This window comes from Podarcis pityusensis (genome assembly GCF_964106645.2).
Source record: "Podarcis pityusensis genome assembly, chromosome: 7".
Lineage (NCBI taxonomy): Eukaryota > Metazoa > Chordata > Lepidosauria > Squamata > Lacertidae > Podarcis > Podarcis pityusensis.
The window spans coordinates 39,241,174-39,261,278 of record NC_138031.1 but is presented as its reverse complement, the minus strand read 5'-3'; the positions used below and the strand labels follow the sequence as shown (position 1 = coordinate 39,261,278).

General features: G+C 43.5%; 1 protein-coding gene and 1 long non-coding RNA gene across 2 annotated transcripts; both read left to right on the top strand.

The window, feature by feature from the left end:
* Positions 1-2,026: 2,026 nt before the first annotated feature.
* On the top strand, positions 2,027-5,594 carry SOX17 (SRY-box transcription factor 17). Its single transcript, XM_081014365.1, has 2 exons — positions 2,027-2,850; positions 4,390-5,594. Exons 1-2 carry the CDS (start codon positions 2,556-2,558, stop codon positions 5,238-5,240), a joined length of 1,146 nt encoding a protein of 381 aa, XP_080870491.1. The 5' UTR covers positions 2,027-2,555; the 3' UTR covers positions 5,241-5,594.
* Positions 5,595-7,721: 2,127 nt separating this feature from the next.
* On the top strand, positions 7,722-19,769 carry LOC308481117. The gene is made up of 3 exons (XR_013988464.1): positions 7,722-7,822; positions 10,750-10,854; positions 19,344-19,769. It is a non-coding gene; the product is annotated as an uncharacterized lncRNA (long non-coding RNA).
* The last annotated feature ends 336 nt before the right edge of the window (positions 19,770-20,105 follow it).

Below are 20,105 nucleotides of genomic sequence, written 5' to 3'. Positions count from 1 at the left end.
GAAACAAAAAACTCAAGTCCCTAAAGGCGGTGTGTGGCCTGCCACATCACAGGTTCGATTCCTGGCATACCCCGAGCGGGGCTTGGAAAGACCCCCCCCCCCGACAGTGGCCTGTCTGTCAGGGAGGTACATTAATACTAAGCTGCATGGACTAATGGTCTGACTCGGTGTAAGGGCGATGCTGAGGTTCTTCAGAGAACCTTCCAACAACCGGGTTAGAGACAAGGGACTGCTGGATCGACCCCCCGGAGCGCGTGGCTCGCACATACAAGGGACCCAATGCACTTCGCTTGCAGTAAAATTAAAAAAATGCTCTAAAATGCAACAATCCCCTTGACCTCAGATCGGTCTGAACTGCAAACAATCTGGCCTCAGTTGTTTGTGGATCGCAGTTTACGCAGACGTCGTGGGATGCGGGGCTGAAGGCTCTCTAGCGCAATGTACGTAAATGTCCCACAGAGAAGCAATCTGTTTCCTCTGAAGCTGTTTCTGTAACGTCTGCCGCAGGGTCAAAGATACTTTCCTAACAAAGCACTCAGGCGCTCTGCGCTTTCCTGAGGTTGTGCATGGCGAAGTCCCGCTATCAGGCGGAATAAATATTTTGACGGGGAATCCCGAAGTGTTTCCTAGTTAATGGCTAGTAAGATGAGGCAGAAAGTATCACCAGCATTTCAAGAGAGTTTCGTTCCTTTTCAGCGGCAAAAAAATATAATTTGGGGGTTTAAAATAAAATAAATAAATATAGAGTTCAAAGTATATAAGCCTAATTGCACAGTATCTCAGACATCTTGATCCACGAATTATTTTCACACTGGAATTTTGCAAAATCCAATCCTGCGGCGTTTTGACCCACAGCTTGGATCCAAAGTAACTAGGCTGACTCACAGCCAAGTGGTCCTGGGAATCTCGATTCTAAACACTAAACTCGGAATGGCTTCAGGATCAGGGGGAACCTTTACGATATAGTCAAATAAAAATAACTAAATGGTCAAAGAAAAACAACTAATTGCATTCCGCAGGAAGCGCAAGTTGGCGAGGCTGAGTTAAGGCAAGGAGCGACTACGTTCACCTGAATGTTGGTTTTGGCTGAAGCTGTCCAGACGGCCACACCAAGCCTTGTAGCGAAACTCAATACATGCTTACTCGGAAGCAAGTCCCGCTGTGGAGCTTATTTTCCAGTAAGGCTATTTAGGGAAGAAGGTACTACGCTGAAATAAGCACCACTGATTTCAGAAAAAATATTAGATCCGAATTCAAAGCATGTAAGCATCAGTGCGTTTACTAGCATCGCCTTCTAACGTAAATACTAACCTACAGCTACACTTGGGAGTCCTTTTCGCTGGAATCAGTATAGTTTACTTCCGGTTCTTTGAAGCAAGTGTCTTAGATTTTCATTACCCCCTACATGACCGCGCAATGTTGAGTTAACAATAGTGGTTTGGCAGGTGGTGTGATGATGACGATGGTGATGATTAAAGTCATTACCTGCCCTTCACCAGCAAGTCGCAGAGCAGGTTACAAGGTTTAAAGCATTTAAAAATTAGTAGGTGATACTCTTGTTAATTTTGTGCATTAATGTACATCGTAAAAAACGCATTGCATAATATTGTGCTGAAATGTTAGAAATCCCTTAAGTGCGAAAAAACTTAAACCCTTTAAAACGTGCTTGAGTTCCTGCTGTTGAAATAATCGGAAATGAACCAGTTAAAGTTCAAGTACTCTGAATTAATTATACCAACTGAAACATCAGCAGCAGTTTGAGAAACAAAAGAAGTACATTTAGAGCATAGTTTTCCGTAATAAATATGATACTTGCATTTACAATATATATATATTTAGAGTCCATTTGTGTGCGTGTACCTATGCGATACAAAAATTTAACGAATTATGATACACGATAACGTATCATGTACAAATGTAACGCTTAAATATTATAAATGCACTTCTAAAAGCCCGTTCTCAAAATGTATTTCTTCCATCAGATTTACCAATGACATTTCCTGTCTAGAAAACACGTCCAGCAGACAGGAAACAGATAAAATAGGTCGAAAGTGGTTCATTTTCCCTCCCATAAAAACAAACTATTTAAATAGCGTGATCCCAAGCAAAAACATCCTCTTCGGTCACCTGTAACGAGTCACCTTCGGGTCTCTCTAATTCCGAGCCCAATCGCCCTTAACTTGAAAGTAGATCCCATTGATCTCAATGGAATTTACTTCCACGTAGCCCCAAGTCATGGAAAAATCCACTTGTCGCTGGAAAGGTTACTCCTGGCCAGCTCCCATACAGGTGAATTGCAGATGGAACTGGTCCTCTGCTCGCCCGCTGCGACAGTCCCCGGCCCCGCCCACGAAGCCGATTGGCCCGGGCTCAGTTTAAACGAAGCCGCGCGGTGCCGGCCGCCAGCTAGTCGAGAGCCAGCGCGGACCGCCTGAGTGTCGCTCGGAGTCTCTCCCAAGCGTTCCTGCCAGCAAGCCATCCCGATTTGCCTTGCGGGGGCGCCAGGAAGAGGATCGAGGGCAAGGAGCGGGTGGGTCCGGCGGAGCAGCGTGGCAATGAGCAGCCCCGATGCTGGATACGCCAGCAGCGACGACCAAGGACGGTGCTCGCTCCCTCCTCCGCTCATGATGCAGTGTCCGTGGGCAGAGTCGCTGAGCCCGGAGGGCAAGGGCAAGGGCGAGGCGGCCGCCGCCGCCGATGCAGCCCAGCAAGGCGGCCCGGGCCGGGCCAAAGGGGAAGCGCGCATCCGCCGCCCCATGAACGCCTTCATGGTCTGGGCCAAGGACGAGCGCAAGCGGCTGGCGCAGCAGAACCCGGATCTGCACAACGCCGAGCTCAGCAAGATGCTGGGTAAGTGCCCGGGAGGCTTGGCAACGGGAGGGGGGGGGGGGAGACTGTAAGATGCCAGCGTCAAAGAAAGTCCCTAGACCTTGCTGTTGTTACTTACAACAGAGTTAACAGCACAATCCCACGCATGCTCCCTTGGAAGTAAATCCAAGGAGGTTCCAAGTAGCTGCGTGAAAGCAGATGTGTCAACTTAAATAAAATATATGGGGGGGGGGCAGGTAAGCACCTACCCGCATAATCGATCACATGACGTGGGGCAAGCACACCATGTGAAAGGCTATGCCCATCAACGTGGGGGGGGGGGTCGGCCCCCTCCAATATTTTATTGGGGGCGCCAAAGGGACGTCGACCCCTAAGAGTTGGCCTTTATGCGCGGGAGCACACCCCAAAGCAACTGCCATCTCCGCAAGAGGAGGGTCCTTCTCTGGGAAGGAGTAACTCGGGAGCTTGGAGCGCACGGGGCAGAGCAGCAGTTCCCAGGCCGCTCTCGCCCTCGATCCCGCCCCCCACGCAGGCAGGGTGGGCATGAGGGAGTTTCAAAAGGTCTGGCTAAGAGGGCAGCACGGGAGCAGGAGGGCTGAAAAGGCTTAAACCTCGACATAGCTAATGGAAGGTCCGACGGCAAAGATTCAGATTCCGGCGACATATTTATTTACATTGCTATAATCCGACGTGCGTTTTTGGCACAGGGAACGGGAAGGGAAATACTCTTTCGCAACCAGGAGGGCGGCTGGCCTGCGTTTCTTCCCAATGCCGGCGCTGCTCCTCTCAGCTGCTGGGTTTGGGGCGCGAGGAGGCCGGCCAGCTGCCCTTGTTTATCCACATAAACTAGTCTTCTGCCATCCCGACTCCCGAAGGGGCTACACTTGTTTTAAGCTTGGATACAAGTGTCAAATAGACTCTAGTTATTAAGCAAGCTGCTTGTGGTCGTCCCTCAAATGCTGGCTACCTCACTGCAGCCTGAACCGCCCCCTCCCGAAAGCCAGAACCAACCGACCCGGCTCCGAAGAGGTGCGTCCACGAAGGCGCATCCCTCTTGCCTACACCATGCTGAGAGGAGCGTGGAAACCTGTGGCCCATCGGAAGTTGCTGGACCTCAGCTCCGATCACCGCTGACCAATAATGGCTGTTTCACGCTGCTGGGAGCTGGGAATCCAGAAACACCTGAAGGGCCACAGATTGCCCATCCCAGAGAGGGCTGTGAGGTGGTGTGGGAGGCAATGGTCGTATCCCCATTTACCTTGGAGCACGGAATCCATTTCTGAGTAGGCATTACTAGGACTGTCAGTTGACTTTTTTTCCGGCCTGAGGGAAAGTCCGCGCCAAGCTGGCAAAGAGTGTGCCGAGGTTTGGGGTGAGGGCTGTATGGGATTAACTTCAGTGTTAGGACTGCGTTGTCCATTGACTTGTTTTCCTGCCTGGCTGAGGGAAGACCAGCGGGCAGAGTGTGGCGAGGTTTGGGGGGGAATGACTGGCAGCCGAGGCTGAATTGTGGGCGCCTGTTTGAAACCTTCTTTCCCGCTTCTCTCTTCGCGCTGACAGGCCAGTCGTGGCGAGCGCTGACCCAGGAGGAGAAGCGGCCCTTCGTGGAGGAGGCGGAGCGGCTGCGGCTGCAGCACATGCGCGACCACCCCAACTACAAGTACCGGCCGCGGCGGAGGAAGCAGGTGAAGCGCCTCAAGCGCGGCGACGGCGCGGCCGAAGGCGGGAGCGGTTTCCTCCCGGTGCCGCAGCAGCAACAGCACCACCACCCGCAGCACCAGCTGGGGCTGTCCATGGACGCGGGCAGCGGCTGCGAGGGGCTGGGCCTCCCGTACCCCGAGCAGCCGGGCTACCCCGGCGGGAACTTCCACTACCGAGACTGTGCGCCTCTCCCGCTGCCGGCTTTGGGCGCCCATTTCGGGAGCTACAACCTGCCCACCCCCGAGCCCGAGTCGCAGAGCGGCGCCTGCGCGGAGCCCGCCTTTTTCCCGCCTCACCAGCCCGACGAAGGCGGCTGTCTGCTGGGGCCCTACGGCTACCCGACGCCCCCTGGGGCCGAGTACCCCTGCAACGGCGCCCCTGCGGGCAGCAGCGCCGGGCTTTTCCGCGCCCGCTTCGCGGCTCCCGTGGCCGCCTACGCCTCTGCTCAGGATCCCGCGCAGCAACAGCAGCAGCAGCAAGCCTGCCGTCGAGGAGACGCCGCCGTCGGCTTGGAGCACCTTCCCCCGCATGACGTGGAGCTGCTGGCCGACGTGGACCGCGCCGAGTTCGAGCAGTATCTGCCCTTCGGCTGCCGGCCCGGCGAACTGGGCCTCCCTCCCTACGCGAGCCACGAGGCCTCGGAGGCGAACTCTGCCGCCGCTTACTACTGCGCAGCCGCGGGAGGAGGGGGAGGCTATCCGGAGCTGTGAGAGGGACTCTGCGGACGGGAATAGAGGCAGGAGCGGAGTGGATCCCTCGGTTCTATTTATTGTAATTTATTGACTGAAACATTTTTAGAAACCGGGCCTGGGAACTTTGAGCGGGTTTTTTTTTTTTTAAGTACCCGCTGGAGCCTTCGTTTCCCCTTTCCCTTCTTGCTGTAACCTCCACATCGGACAGAGCCAGCGAGGCTGCCCTTCGAGCTCACTACGAGGCAACTCGCCCTTCGCCTCCGAACCCGCTTCCTTCAAGGGGTCCTTGTACAGAAGGGGGTGGGACTTGGGGAACCCCCAGTAGACGTTTGACTTGGAAACAGCTCGGCAATAAAATAACTCAGGTGGTTATAGTGATGGTGTCGTTCTTGCGGGCTTCGCCGTGTTTATATAAATATACCCAACACCTTTGCGGAAGGTAGAGCAGAAGGTCCCCGTTCAGCTCGCAACATCTTGGGGGGGGGGGGGAGTCAGTGTAGAAAACATGGAGGTAGATGGGTCAATGGTCTGGCTTGGTCCGAGGCAGATTCCTCTGTGCCAAACAGGAGAACGGAGAGCTGGTCAAACAATTCGCACTTCACACTTCTTGTCTGGTCACCTCGCTGCTGCTACAAGGATCATGGAGTAGGCACTTTTAATAAGACTTCTGCCTAGAAGCTGGAAGGTTGTAGAGTGAGATGTGTATAAAGCAGAGTCGGTTTTACCTCCAGCCAATATCTCGAATTATAAGGGGGCATATTAAAGGTATTAGACTTTGGGGGAGAGTTCGATGATACTCGACATCTTCCAAAGCAGTAAACATGAACATACAATTACTGAACTATAATCTGACTGGCACTCGAATCTCAAGATCCCCACCCCACTGCTTTCCAAATACAGTAATACTATTTCAGATACTTCAGAAAGTTTGTTTAAATGCAGGCAATTTCTCCCTACAGCTGGAGAGCTTTCCAGAGGAGTCACTAAAGCAGGGCTCTAGATGCAGAGGTCGCACGATTTTTCTTTCCCCTCGCTACTCTTTGCTAAACTAAACCGCTGAAGTGAAAAAAGCTGAAGGCAGTCAAGAGGAGATTTGCGTGCAAACGAATTTTCCACTCCACCCCCTTCTGCAACTCCGAAACTCGGGCTCTCTTGCCTTCCCCCAATGAGGCTTTGGCTCATAGGTCCCAGGGATCTAGTAAAAGGTAGCTTCCCTTTTAGAAAGGGTATTTCTTTGCAAAATAATTTGATTATCCACTACAGCTGGTTTGAAAATAAAGGACGGCGGTGTTCCAACTGCCTTTCCTCTCAAAATAGTGAGTTTACCGCTTAAAAAATTTCTGGCAATAAATGAACAGGTTTGGGAAGAACAGGTAGGAGGTGTGGGTAGATTGTGATCCCAGTCACAACCTTGTGTAAGGACACCAAAACGCTTGATCCAGGCTGGGGGTGTACTTCAGAAGGAATCCGTTGTCAACCTGGTGCCCGCCTGCTGTTACTGCGCTCTCCCACCATCTCTGAACACTGGTCGTGTTAGCTGGGGCTGAGAGTTGGGGTCTAAAGCACTGGCGGGGGGGAGGGTCGGACCAGGTTGGCAAATGCCACTCTGCAAAGGAGGATCAAGTTCTAGGAAAAGAAGAGGAGTTATCTGTCCCGTGATGGGTTTAAGTTTATCGGCAAGGCGCCCGCCGAATGAAATCAAGCGTTCCAGATTAAATCAGGTTGATTTTGATTTCCCTTGATCACTTCCTCATCTCTTCCTTTGAGGTCCCCGTCCCACATTCGTATTGGAAAAACACCAGCACCGTGAAAACAAAAAGAAAAAGAAAATGTTATTTTAGAAAACATCACCACTAGTGAGATTGTGTGTTCCAGTCTGGACACACAGCCTCCCTTTGCTTGGGGTAACGAAGAGTTTGTCCTTGTACGTTTGAGCTTGAAACGGAAGAGGATACTGGAGATTATTTTCTTCAAAAATAATTAGTTTATGTGCCATTTAAAAAACAGTCTTACTTACAAATCATCTCGTAAGTATTTTCCCTCTCCCCTTTCTCAGTTTCTTGAGCAGCACTTGAAAGAGACCTTTATTTCGGAAAGAGAAGAAAAAAGAAAGCACCCCTTTTCCTTCCTAGCTCTAATTTCACGATTGCAGATTCAGTCAAAGGCGATCAAAAGAGAAAAGAGACGCTTCAAAGCAATTGGTCTATTAACTGAAATCACACTAGGACAATTCGGTCAACCGAACTGTCAGGAACTAGTGTGCAAGAAATTGGGTCGTGCCAATTTCGGCTCAAAACTAGATCCCCTTTAGCTTGAACTCATTGGAATGGTTCATCCGGACCGCCCCCTTTTTATCCCAAGGGAACAATTGGGCCGGTGACTTTCTCTTGCGTTTAGGAACTGATCGTGTTAATTTCTTCCAAGCTGCGAGATAAAGAGGTGCGGGAACAGATGTAACTTCGCACTTTGCCCTCTCACAAACGGTAAACCGATGGTAGGAGGAAAAGCGGGTGGTGAATTGAAAGTTTTTCTGCACCGTGCAGCGAAAACAGGCAAATAAAGCTGGTCATTTCTGTAGATTGATGCTACAGTCCTTAAGAGTAAGCCCCATTTAAGGCAATCGTATTTAAGAGTAAAGGTACTTTATTGGATTGGAAGCTTCACTATGTATTTCAAATTTCATCCTTTTACTCGATTTCACCACCTCCACTCCTATCATAACTTCATTTTTAGTTTATGCATTTAGGTCTATTGGTTGGTAAATACCTAATCCCAAACCAATCCTCTTTGGAAGAAAGACTACTGTGCTTGATGAGAATTCGCGATAAACACTGGTAGGTTCGTGCGGTTTTTCACAGGCCACACCTAGTCCTTTACGTGACGGTTGGGGAGCTGGATTTGGCCAGATCCTAACCTCCCCTCCCCACCCACCGCTCCACGGGTCAAATCTGACATGTGGATATGCTGGCCAGCTTTCGACCGATTGATGTCATAATGTCAGGTGATCCTTTTTCTCGTTGCCCACGTAGATTGGAATCAAATAATGCACGCTAAAGGACAGGAATTTGCAGGCGCTGACGTTCAGCTGATTGTCAGCGTTCACAAAGCCCTGTGCCTTTGCAAATGTCATTTATCACAGCGGTGCCTACACGATGTAGGTGGGCGTGGCTTGACCAAAGTAGCCTTGCAGGCAAAATGGGAGAACGCATGTTTACTCAGAATAAAGTTCCTGTTAAGTTTAGCGGGGTTTAATCCAAAATTAGTATAGTTGGGATTGCAGTCCTGCAGTACAGTCACATACAGGCTTTTTCTGGAGTAAATATCACTATTTAGAGTCTTATTCCTAGGTAAGTGTGGATAAGACTGCAGCTTAAAGTTCAATATTAACTCAATCTGTCCCCCTTCCATATTGCTTTAGACCAGCACATCTTTAACATTAGTAATGGGTGGTTTCAGGATGAGTGGAAAAATGAGAAAGCTTTCCAAAATGCTCATTTTTTTAAAAAGTGAGGACTAGCTTAATCACACCTAAGGCGAACTATATCTACAAGAGAAAGATAGCGCCAGCCTAGATCAAATAATCCAGTTGATAAATGGTGTATGAATTCACTTCAACATCAAAACACAATGAGATTGTCTAAATTCCAGACTTCTTAAACATAGTCTGAGTCAATTGCTCTCTTTCTCATCATCACCTGTCCCTTTTGCATCTGCATGACAACTAAAATGTCAGTTCAATTTGTGCATATTTATCACATTGATTAACCAGTGATCTACAGTTATGGTTAAGGGAAAACTTTTGATGAGATCAAGTATCACTTCGCATGATGACCAGATCAAATCTACTAAGTTTCACTAAGCTCCTCAAGGAAAAGGCTTTTACACTTTTTATTTGCTGTTTTTCTGTTGGATCATCTCTATCTCAGCTACAGGCTGAAAAATAGGCTTGATAGAAATGGTGGGAATTATAGTTGAAGGGAAAATCAAGGGACTACCAAATACAATTCCCAGGAAGCCCTAACTGGTAAGCAGCTATAAAATCAATATAAATCCTCCATGTATAAGAAAATATTAATATTAATGCAGTAGCCAGGATGTGCCATTCAACAAATACACGAGGAATACCAGTGTCCATGTATTCAACATCATTCTATTATGGCCCACTCCACTGAACACAGATCCATCTAGGCTGACAATGTAAGGGGATTTGGGGAAAATCTCTTCAGGATGAACATTAATGAAGGAACAGGGCTGTGAAAAAGAAATACATGTTTTAAAAATTATGAAGTTATTTTTATAGTTATGAAATTATGAGGTAAATACCTTTATTGGGCCAATCAAAAAGTCATAAAATAGTGTGCAAGCTTTCAAGTTCCACAGAACTCTTCATCAAATTAGATGTTGAAAATTCAAGGGGTATGAGGGGAGAAAAAGGTTGTTGGGGTTACTCAAGCCATCCATGCCTGCATTGGTAAGTTGGAGGTGTGGGTGAAGCTAGTAGACATTCAAATGAGGTGCTTTCCACTACCTTATTTAATGACATTTTGCTTGGCCTAATAAAGATATAGCCCTCATATGGACTTTGGATTTTTTTTGTAAGAGCCAACCAAGCTACCTTTACTTTTTGTGTAATTTTTAAGATGTTGCCTTGCTTCTACCTGCAATTTAGGCTTAGCAATTTGCTGAGATTCCAAGAGAATATATTTATGCTCTTATTGGAGGATATACGGTACATTAAATTGACTGCAAAGCAGGTGTCTATGGCTATCACCCTATGCCCACTCAAATGGGAGCATGTCCTGTTCTACACAATGGGATTGACATCTGAGTAAGCATGAATAGACTTGGATTACATGTGGGTTTAGGACTGCAGCCTCATCTGGAAACTCATTTAATTGTAGCAGGTAAGTGGTGGTGAGCAAACAGGAGCACATTGCAATTCTATGCATGCTTGTTTGGAAGTAAGCACCCAATTAAACCCAGTGGTGCTTGCTTCTTAGTAAATGTGCATAGGGTTGGGCTACACATCAGTTTATCCACAACAAGCATGAATTACAGCAAAGTGTAATTACAGCAAAAGTTCAGCAAAATGAGAGGTCAAATACTGTAGTTCATCTCTCTGTGTTAGGTATAAACCCCAAAACCTGCACTCAGGACTCACAATCTGGTTTCAGATTCAATATCTTAACTTTTGATGGAGATAATCTGCAAAGCGCAGCACTCTTGGACTCTTGGACATGATAGTTAAGAGGACCAACAGACGCTGAGTCCTCACACGGTACTCTGCATTGCCAATATGAAACATTTCCTAGAGGTTTCCCCTTAGCTGGTGAGGAGAAAGGCTTCCACAAATGTGTGGAGGGAGGAAAGGGGCAGAAACCACTGAGTTTTAATGGCCAGGTTGCAGTTAAATGAAAATGATGATCCCTGACTTCTGCATTTATTTCTCTGTAGCTGGCTCTGGATATCTACCTAATTGATTTAAGTGATAGTCTCATGATTGAATTTTACACTTCTTTCTTTCTAGCAGACTCAGGACATTTCTTTATCTGATTGATTTATGGTAAGTAACAGCCACCTGATTGAGTCACAGGCCACCTTAGTTCCACAGAACAAGGAAAGAACAGAGCAGGTGAGGCAACACCCATTTATCAGATTCAAGACAGGATATATGGGCAATTTTTATTCATCTGTTTTACCTTCCCTTTAATGAGCCTTCCCTCCCTCTCTCCCTTTTCTCATTTTCTCCTCACCCTGTGATATAGTTTAGGACAATGGAAAATGAAAATGAATGTTTGAAGATTCAGGACAGACCAAAGGAGCCTTTTCACCACCATAATAGCAACAACCAGCACATTCGTTAGTCACTTTATCCAAAAAAAGTCACAATGCAACTCCGCAAGATAAAATAAAAACAGATACAATCATTTTAGAACTAGAAAATTTAAATACAACTTGATCAAGTATTTTCTAAGACTGGAGTAAATTTGTAATTTATTTAAAAGACCACTGTAAGCAGTTAAAATATCTGGCAGGGATGTAATAACACTTGTAAGGTGGAATTATTTATGATAATTATGGTTATTTAACAGATGGATAAGGGTAAAAGATGCAGCAAATTTAATCCTAAATATGGAACCCAGGGAGGGAGGGAAGGAGGTCTGAAGATTCATTTTTTTTTTAATAATATTTTTTATTGCTTATTTTCCAAAGTCAAAATCCATCATCAATTTACACAACAAAAGCAGTTTTACAAAAAAAGAAAAAGTTAGAAAAAAGAAAATTCACTTTTCCACATCTTTTTTCATATTCCACTGGACTTCCCCAAATCTTCCATCCCTGCATTCTTTACAATAAAAGAGTATTATACAGCAAATTAATACCTTGTTTCGTATGTTTTTGTACTTTCATCTGTTTATATATTCTAAATTAAAACTTTTCACCGTTATGACTTAGTTTCAATCATTTTCAATTCTCAATACTGAAGCATGTTTTCCTCAAAACTTAGCAAATTCTCAACTTTCATATAGCTTATAATGTTTTTGTAAATAGTCCTTAAATTTTTTCCAGTCCTCTTCTACTGCCTCTTCTCCCAGGTCTCGGATTCTGCCCGTCATTTCGGCTAATTCCATGTAATCCATCAGTTGCGTGTGCCACTCTTCCAGTGTGGGTAGCTCCTGTGCCTTCCAATATTTAGCTATAAGGATTCTTGCTGCTGTAGTTGCATATAAAAAGAAAGTTCTATCTTTCTTTAACACTCTCTGGCCCACAATGCCCAGGAGGAAGGCTTCTGGTTTCTTATTAAAGGTATACCTAAATACCTTTTTCAACTCGTTATAAATCATTTCCCAAAAGGCCTTCACTCTCGGACATGTCCACCAGAGGTGAAAGAATGTTCCTTCAGCCTCTTTACATTTCCAACATTTATTGTCTGACAAATGGTAAATCTTTGCGAGTTTGACTGGGGTCATGTACCACCTGTATATCATTTTCATAATGTTTTCTTTTAAGGCACTACATGCCGTAAATTTCATACCGGTGGTCCATAACCTTTCCCAGTCTTCAAACATAATGTTGTATCCAATGTCTTGTGCCCATTTAATCATGGCTGATTTAACCATCTCATCTTGAGTATTCCATTTAAGCAACAAGTTATACATTCTTGAGAGCACTTTCGTCTTAGGTTCAAGTAATTCCAACTCTAATTCTGATTTTTCCACCTGGAAGCCGATTTTTTTGTCTTTTTTAAATATCTCTAAAATTTGGGCATAGTGCAACCAGTCTCGCACCTTTCCTTTCAATTTTTCAAAACTCTGCAACCTCCAAGTGTCACCTTCTCTTTCTATTATTTCACAATATTTTGCCCATCCACCCCCCATATTAAGTATTTTTGTGGCCTTAGCCTCCATCGGTGATAACCACCTCGGAGTTTTATTTTCCATTAAGTCCTTGTATTTAGTCCAGACAATGAACAAAGATTTTCTGACAATATGGTTTTTAAACATCTTGTGAGACTTCACCTTGTCGTACCACAGATATGCATGCCATCCAAAGGCATTGTTAAACCCTTCCAGATCTAGGACATCAGTGTTTTCTAGCAAAAACCAATCTTTCATCCAGCAGAAGGATGCAGCTTCATAATACAACCTTAAGTCCGGCAGGGCAAATCCCCCTCTTTCCTTTGCATCTGTTAATATTTTAAATTTTATTCTGGGCTTTTTGCCCTGCCAGACAAACTTCATAATGTCCCTCTGCCACTTTCCAAAACACTCCACTCTGTCCACGATCTGCAGGGCCTGAAACAGAAACAGCATTCTTGGCAATACATTCATCTTAACGGCAGCAATTCTTCCCAACAAGGAAAGTTTCAATCTTGACCAAATTTCTAGGTCCTTTTTGATTTCAGTCCAACATTTTACATAATTGTCTTTAAATAGGTTCAAATTTTTCCCGGTCAAGTTAACCCCCAGGTATTTCACTTTTTTAACCACATTTAATTCTGTTTCCTTTTGAAACCCATCTATTTCTGAAGGTGTCAAATTTTTTACCAAGACCTTAGTTTTTTGTTTGTTTAACCTAAATCCCACCACCCGACCAAACTCAGAAATTAGTTCTAAAGCTCTTTTTGTGCTAGATTCTGGCTCCTGTAATGTCAAAACCAAATCGTCTGCAAAAGCCTTCAGTTTATATTGTTTTCCTCCGACCTGTATTCCTTCCACCTGCTGATCCTTCCTGATCAAGTTAAGCAGCACCTCCAGGACAGAAATAAATAACAAGGGTGATAAGGGGCACCCCTGTCGTGTTCCTTTTTCAATTTTAAACTCCTCTGTCACCACATTATTTACTATCAATTTAGCTTTTTGCTCTGAATAGATTGCTTCAATACCATTTTGGAACGCCCTTCCCACTCCCATCCCTTCCAAATTTTTCTTCATAAACTTCCAAGATATATTATCAAAGGCCTTCTCCGCATCTATAAAAATCAAAGCTGCTTTCGTATTCAAATTTGTCTGCAGTAACTCCAAAACATCAACAATATTCCTGGTGTTGTCAGACAAATGCCTGCCAGGGAGAAAGCCTGCTTGGTCTTTATGAATTACTTCTTTTAAAACTTTTTTCAGTCTATTTGCCAAGATATCAGCAAAAATTTTGTAATCCACGTTTAGGAGTGAGATGGGACGGTAATTCTTAAGTTGAGTCTTTTCAGATTCCAATTTTGGTATCAAGGTGATGAATGCCTCTTTCCACGATTCTGGTGCCCCCTTCCCTTCCATAATTTGGTTACATACCTCCATTAATGGTTGAACCAAATATTCCTTCAATGTCTTATAATATTTGGAGGTAAGTCCATCTGGGCCTGGGGATTTGCCCAACTGCATGTTCTGAATGGCACTTTCAATTTCCTGTTGTGATATTTTGTAATTCAGGGCTGTTTGTTTATCTTGTGTAAGTTTTTGCAGGCCATGACTTTTTAAAAATTTATTTATCTCCATCTCCACTTGGGGTCCTTGGGTGAACAATTTTTTAAAGTATCTCTGGAAACACTTTCTAATTTCTTCTGGTTTCTGAATACATTCTCCTTCAACCTCTAGATTGGTAACAAAGTTCAATTTTTGTCTCTTTTTCAGCTGCCATGCCAGCAGCTTCCCACATTTATTAGCCGACTCGAATGATCTTTGTTTCATCTGTTTAATTTTCCATTCAATTTCTTGATTTGTCAGTTTCACATATTGTGCTTGATGGAATTTTATTTCTCTTAAAACCTCTTTTGATTTTGGATTAAGTCTCAACTTTTTCTCTCCGTCTCTTATCTTCTCCAAAATCTTGTCCTTTTTACCATTCCAGAGTTTTTTCTTTATGGTATTCTGTTGTATCAGGAACCCTCTCATAACAGCTTTACTCACGTCCCAGATTGTTTTCTTTTCCACCGAAGTGTTCAAATTTATTTCAAAGTAATCTTTCATCGTTTTTTGGGCCTTCTTCACAATCTCCTGATCTCTAAACAGGGAGTCATTCATTCTCCATCTGAAGGATCCAGCTGGTGTAAGTCTTAAATCAAATTTCAAAGCATTATGGTCGGAGCAAGTTTTAGGGCAGATCTCTATTTTTTTAGTCTTAGGAGCCAGTCCTCTAGATATCCAGATTTGGTCGATTCTTGTCCAAGATAGGTGGGCTTCAGAAAAGAATGTTCCCTCTTTACCTAGAGGGTTTTTTGTCCTCCAAATATCAATTAAGTCCATATTGTCTGTAAGTTCAAAAAAAGTCTTAGGTAGTCTGCCAACTTTAGTCAAATTTTGATTTTGTGACTTATCCATATGCGTGGAGACAACCCCATTCATATCTCCCATCAAAATGATGTTAGTATAGTCAATATATTCCAGCATTATCTCATGCAGCTTCTTGTAAAATTCCGATTTCCCCTCGTTTGGTGCATAAATTCCTACTATCAGAAATTTTTCTCCTTGTGATTGTATTTCAATCGCCAAAATTCTTCCTTGTTCATCTTTAAACACAAATTTTGGTGCTAGGCTCTCCTTTGCATATATCACAACTCCTCTTTTTTGACTTTATCTAATGATGTAAATTCTTGGCCTAGTCTCTTGTTGGTTAATACTCTTCTATGGAGCCTAGTTACATGAGTTTCTTGAAGGCAGATGACGTCTAATTGTTCTTTCCTCAATATATGAAAAATTCTCTTCCTTTTCTCGGGGGAATTTGCGCCATTAATATTCCAACTAAAAAGCTGCAAAGACATCCTGGCTCAATTTGTCAACCAATGGGGTTGTCTCCCTTGTCGTCTATATCCAGAGGTGGATCTGGTTTTGCACCAAGCGTGGGGGGTGGCCAAGTACCTATTGTTCCTTTCCGAAGGTCCTCCCCGTAATCGTTTAGGAACTTTTCTTGCTCTTCTGGTGTTCTAATTTTTACCTTCTTCCCTTTCACACTGAAAGATAGTCCTTGAGGGAATTCCCACCTGTATCGGATTGAGTTGTTTCTCAGCAAGCTTGCCAGATCTTTATATGTAGTTCTTAAATCCAACAACTGTTTTGGTATATCTCTAAAGATTTCTGCTGTCTTTCCCTGTATCACCAATGGATTTTTAAAATGTAGGCCGAGTATGTTCTCTTTTTCTTGCTTATATCTCAAAATGATCAAGCAATCTCTTGGTTTGTCCTTTTTGACCACTCTTCCCAATCTAAAAGCGGTGACAATTTTAAAATCCTTCTCTTCTGCCAAACCCCAGAACTTAGATATTTCTGCTGTCAAATAGCCAATCAAGTCTTCTTTTTCTAGTTCTGGGATATTTCTAAGCCTAAGATTGCTTTCCCTATTTTTCAATTCTGCCATCGACAGATACGCTTGCTGTTCGGTAACCTGTCTACTCAGTGGTCTTACTTCCCCACTAAGTTCCTCTATCCTTTTTTTATTAAGGTCTGCTTTTGTACTTGCTTCCTCAGCCAATTTTCGATTTTCTGTTATACTTTTTTCAAAATTTCCTATTGCCTGTGTGTTTTGGGCAACTTGGTCTGTCAATCTATTTATTGTAGCTGTCACCTGATCAAATTTGGTCGCTTGTTCATCTGCTTTCTTGTTTAATGCCGCCAGCTGGTCCAATATTTCTTTAGAAACAGGGTCTAGCCCTCCTGCAGCCATATCCCCAAAAGCTGGCTGTCTAAATTGGCCTTCTTGTAGACCTGTCACAATTGGAACAGATGACCTACGTACCTGCACTGGCAGAGTTGATTGCAACAGTTCAGTTTGTTTTGCTTTCTTAGCAGCCCTTGTTTTCGCTGTACCACTCATTCCACAGCTGTCCAAGTTTCAAGGTCAAATTGTAAATCCCATGGGAAAAGCAATCTAGAAGATAAACATCCACACACAAAAAAATTCCAAGGCAGCAGCAGTTCTCAGAGACAAATAGTTCCACAATCCAGCAGGGGGAGCTCCCCAAAAAATTAGGGAGAAGGATAGAAATTTTCCACCATTAAGTTCCCAAATAAAAATTGAATAAAAACCAAAACAAGGGAGAGAGCCCTCTGGGATCACTTTAAACTGCAGAAATAAAAGTTCTTTGCAAAGGTGCACACCACAGTTCCTTTCTTGTAATTTACAAAGTAGCCCAATGTGACTTTTATGCCTCATACACAGTTACCACTGTCTGATGTTACTTTGTATCCAGGCAGCCCGAGAGCTGAGTTCGTAACTTTGTAATCCACAAAAAGTAGAGAGAAAAATCACAGTCTCTGTCCACTTATAATATAGTTTTAACTTTTCTTTTACTTTTAACCAATCAAATCCGAATTTGCAGGGTATATTCCAACTTCTTTTAAGCTCCTTTCAAAGCTTCAGTCTTAATTAAACTTTGCTTGATACTTTAAACAAAGACGGAAGACTGACTTCCTTTTTAGCGTCTCCCGCTTTCAGCCAAAATTTACAAATTTGAGTTCAAATAGAGTCTCAGATTTCTTACTCACGAGTAAGTAGTTTCGGAATCAAATGTTGAAGGAAGAAAGGTCAGCGCTCATCAGCAGCAGCCGCGCGGCTTCACTTCCGCGGAAAGAGCGATGGATTCACAGCACCGCTACCCCCTCCACGTTCCGGGGCTCCTTACGGGGTCCCTTCTTCGTTTCGGAGGTCGCTCCTGGTGCCCGCCGAATCCCACGGCCACGGGCTCACTCTACCCGTGGTTTTTCTGAGTGGGTCGTCGCTGTGCCGCAGCGCACGACCCTTTTCCGCGGAGCCCCTCTTCAGCAGCTGAAGAGGACCGCCATTGCCGTTTCGCGCCGCCTCCGGAAGTGGAGGTCTGAAGATTCAAAAGAACCTTGCACTTTAATGTTTGAAATGGTTATGTTAAATTTTATTAAATTATGAAAAAACCAATAAAAATTATTTAGAAAAATAGAAAATTAAAATACAAAATTCCTAAAGTGCCCATAAGAAGGACAAGCTGTACCTCACAGCGAGTATCACAACAGAAGCTATCTTGAATACCGAAGGCCTGGGTATATAGGCCAAGCACCTAAAAACTGACATTCATGGTGCCAGGTGCATTTCCCCCAAGGAGAGCATTGTTCACATGCTGCATAGATAAACTGTGGAATCTGTTCCACATGGTGCAGTCACAGCCAACAACCTGGATGGCTTTTAAAATGGATTAGCCAAATTGATAGAGGATAAAACTATCAGTGGCATCAATAGTTATGTTCTACCTTTACCATCAGAGACAGTGTACCTCTGAATATGAGTTGCTGGGGAATGCAAGTGGGGAGAGTACTATTGCACTCAGATCCTGTCTGTGAGCTTCCCATGGGTACCTCATTGGCAACTGGGAGAACAGGATGCTGGACTAGATAGGCTTTTGACATTATCAGCCAGGGTTTGTGTTACATTCCTAATGCATTGGCATATATTATGGGGATAAATCATGCCTGCAATTAAAAACAAGGAAGCATTCAAAAGCTGAGCAGATAGGGAGGGAGACCAGTGGCACCTCCCTCTTATATATGGGTAGCACTATTTTGGCTACTTAAGCAATGGCTTAGGCATGCATGTATAAAAGCACTTGTTCAGCACAGAGAAGCCCTCAAGGTCTCTCACTAACCATTTCAGAGATCAGAATAATGTCATCTCAAGTTATCCCAACTTCATAGTTGCAGACAAAAGTCTCCTGCACTGTTTGAAATGCAAGTATCAGAAAAAGTCTTGCGTTTCTTTGCTTATCTGAGCAAAACTTTGTTTCATTTTGTATTTCTTAAGGGTTATGAAGAAACATTGTTTCTTCACCAAAAGAATGCCAGCTTCATTTATCCACAAAGAATATGTCTAGGAACAAAGTAATCTTGGATTTTTTCCAAGGTATTGTGGGATTACTTTACAGTGTCTGATTTTCTTCAAGGCTTCTTGCTGCTGTGATTTAGAAGCAAAAATTATTCTGCATGCATCCTGTTTAAAACAATTATTTTCCTGTTTTATGAAAATACTGGAATATGTTTGTGCAGTCATAAGTTTTATCCTGAATGACCAAAAAGGCAAGCCAATATTCATCAATGTCTAAACTTGGATCCATATTTCTGAATGTGAATCTGTGCTGTTGTTTTAAATAATTTGTTTCCCGATGAGTATGAGGTAGAATAGAAAATGGGTCAGTTGCTACTTCCCAACCATAATTAAGTTGGACTCCCTTTGAAATATGTGGATTTTGACATCTATTTATTATTTGATAGGACTTGATCAGCCAGGATTTTTCATGTGGAAATTTTGTGACTTTGTGGTATGCGCATATCAGATCCTGAATATCACAAAATATGACTAATGAATTCATATCACATGCAAATGGTATGATTGGGAACATGACACCATGGTACTAAGCAGAATTGGGTTGTGTAATTAATATCTAGGCAAGGGATTAAATCATATATACAAGTGTTAACCTGATGATTTCCCCTGCAGTTATATCAATATTTCCAAGTAAGGGAGGTACCCTCTTGTTTATTGAGAAAATATGATCCCCTATGGGAGGAAACATAAATATTATTAAAATTAATCATTAACAATTAATATATATTAAATGAAAAGTTTCTGCATGAAAATATGATGAATGGATCATTTATCTTTTCACAGGCCCAGAAAGCAAAGCTTGAAGATTGTTTGGTAATTTTATGTTTGCTTGCTTGCTTTGGCTGTAAGAAGCATAATAGTTGATCTTTCTGTTTTCTCATCCATGGAAGAAGATGCAGCACCATGGAACATGGTTAATGCTATGTTTACACACTTACACCTGATAAACCTGCTTGCTCCTGAGGCTAGGAAAGTGGATCTTACTTAATTGGTGAGAAAATAGAAGAAAACACTTCCAAGTCCTTAAGATTTACATCCTGTGTTTTCAAAACTCAGTGCTCTATAATTATTGACTTAACCTTTCATTAAACAACCATGTTAGGGTTGCTTAATTTTCTACGGTGTGTGCATTTTGTGGTTGGTTTGTTTTTTGCGGGACGGGACGGGGATTGTCTACTTGTTCCTTTATGAAATGTAAATTAATGGGCATCATACTGTGATCCAAGAACGATTCACATACTGTAAACAAATTTTGGACTATAAGTCCCTTTAGCATAGCCAGCACACGTAAGGGGAGATTGTCTTACATATTTAATTTAGATACAATTTAATCATAAACAAAACCTTTAAGTAGTTTATATTCCTTATGATGCCAGCAAAGTCTCTAGAGAAGAAATGTGGAATCTGTCGCCTTCCAGATAATGTTTGGCTCCAACTCTCATCAACTAAACTGGTTTCTACCATCAGTAATGGCCTGGATGAGGATGAACAAATTGAAACTTAATCCAGACAAGACAGAAGTGCTCTTCAGCCTGTGCTGGATGG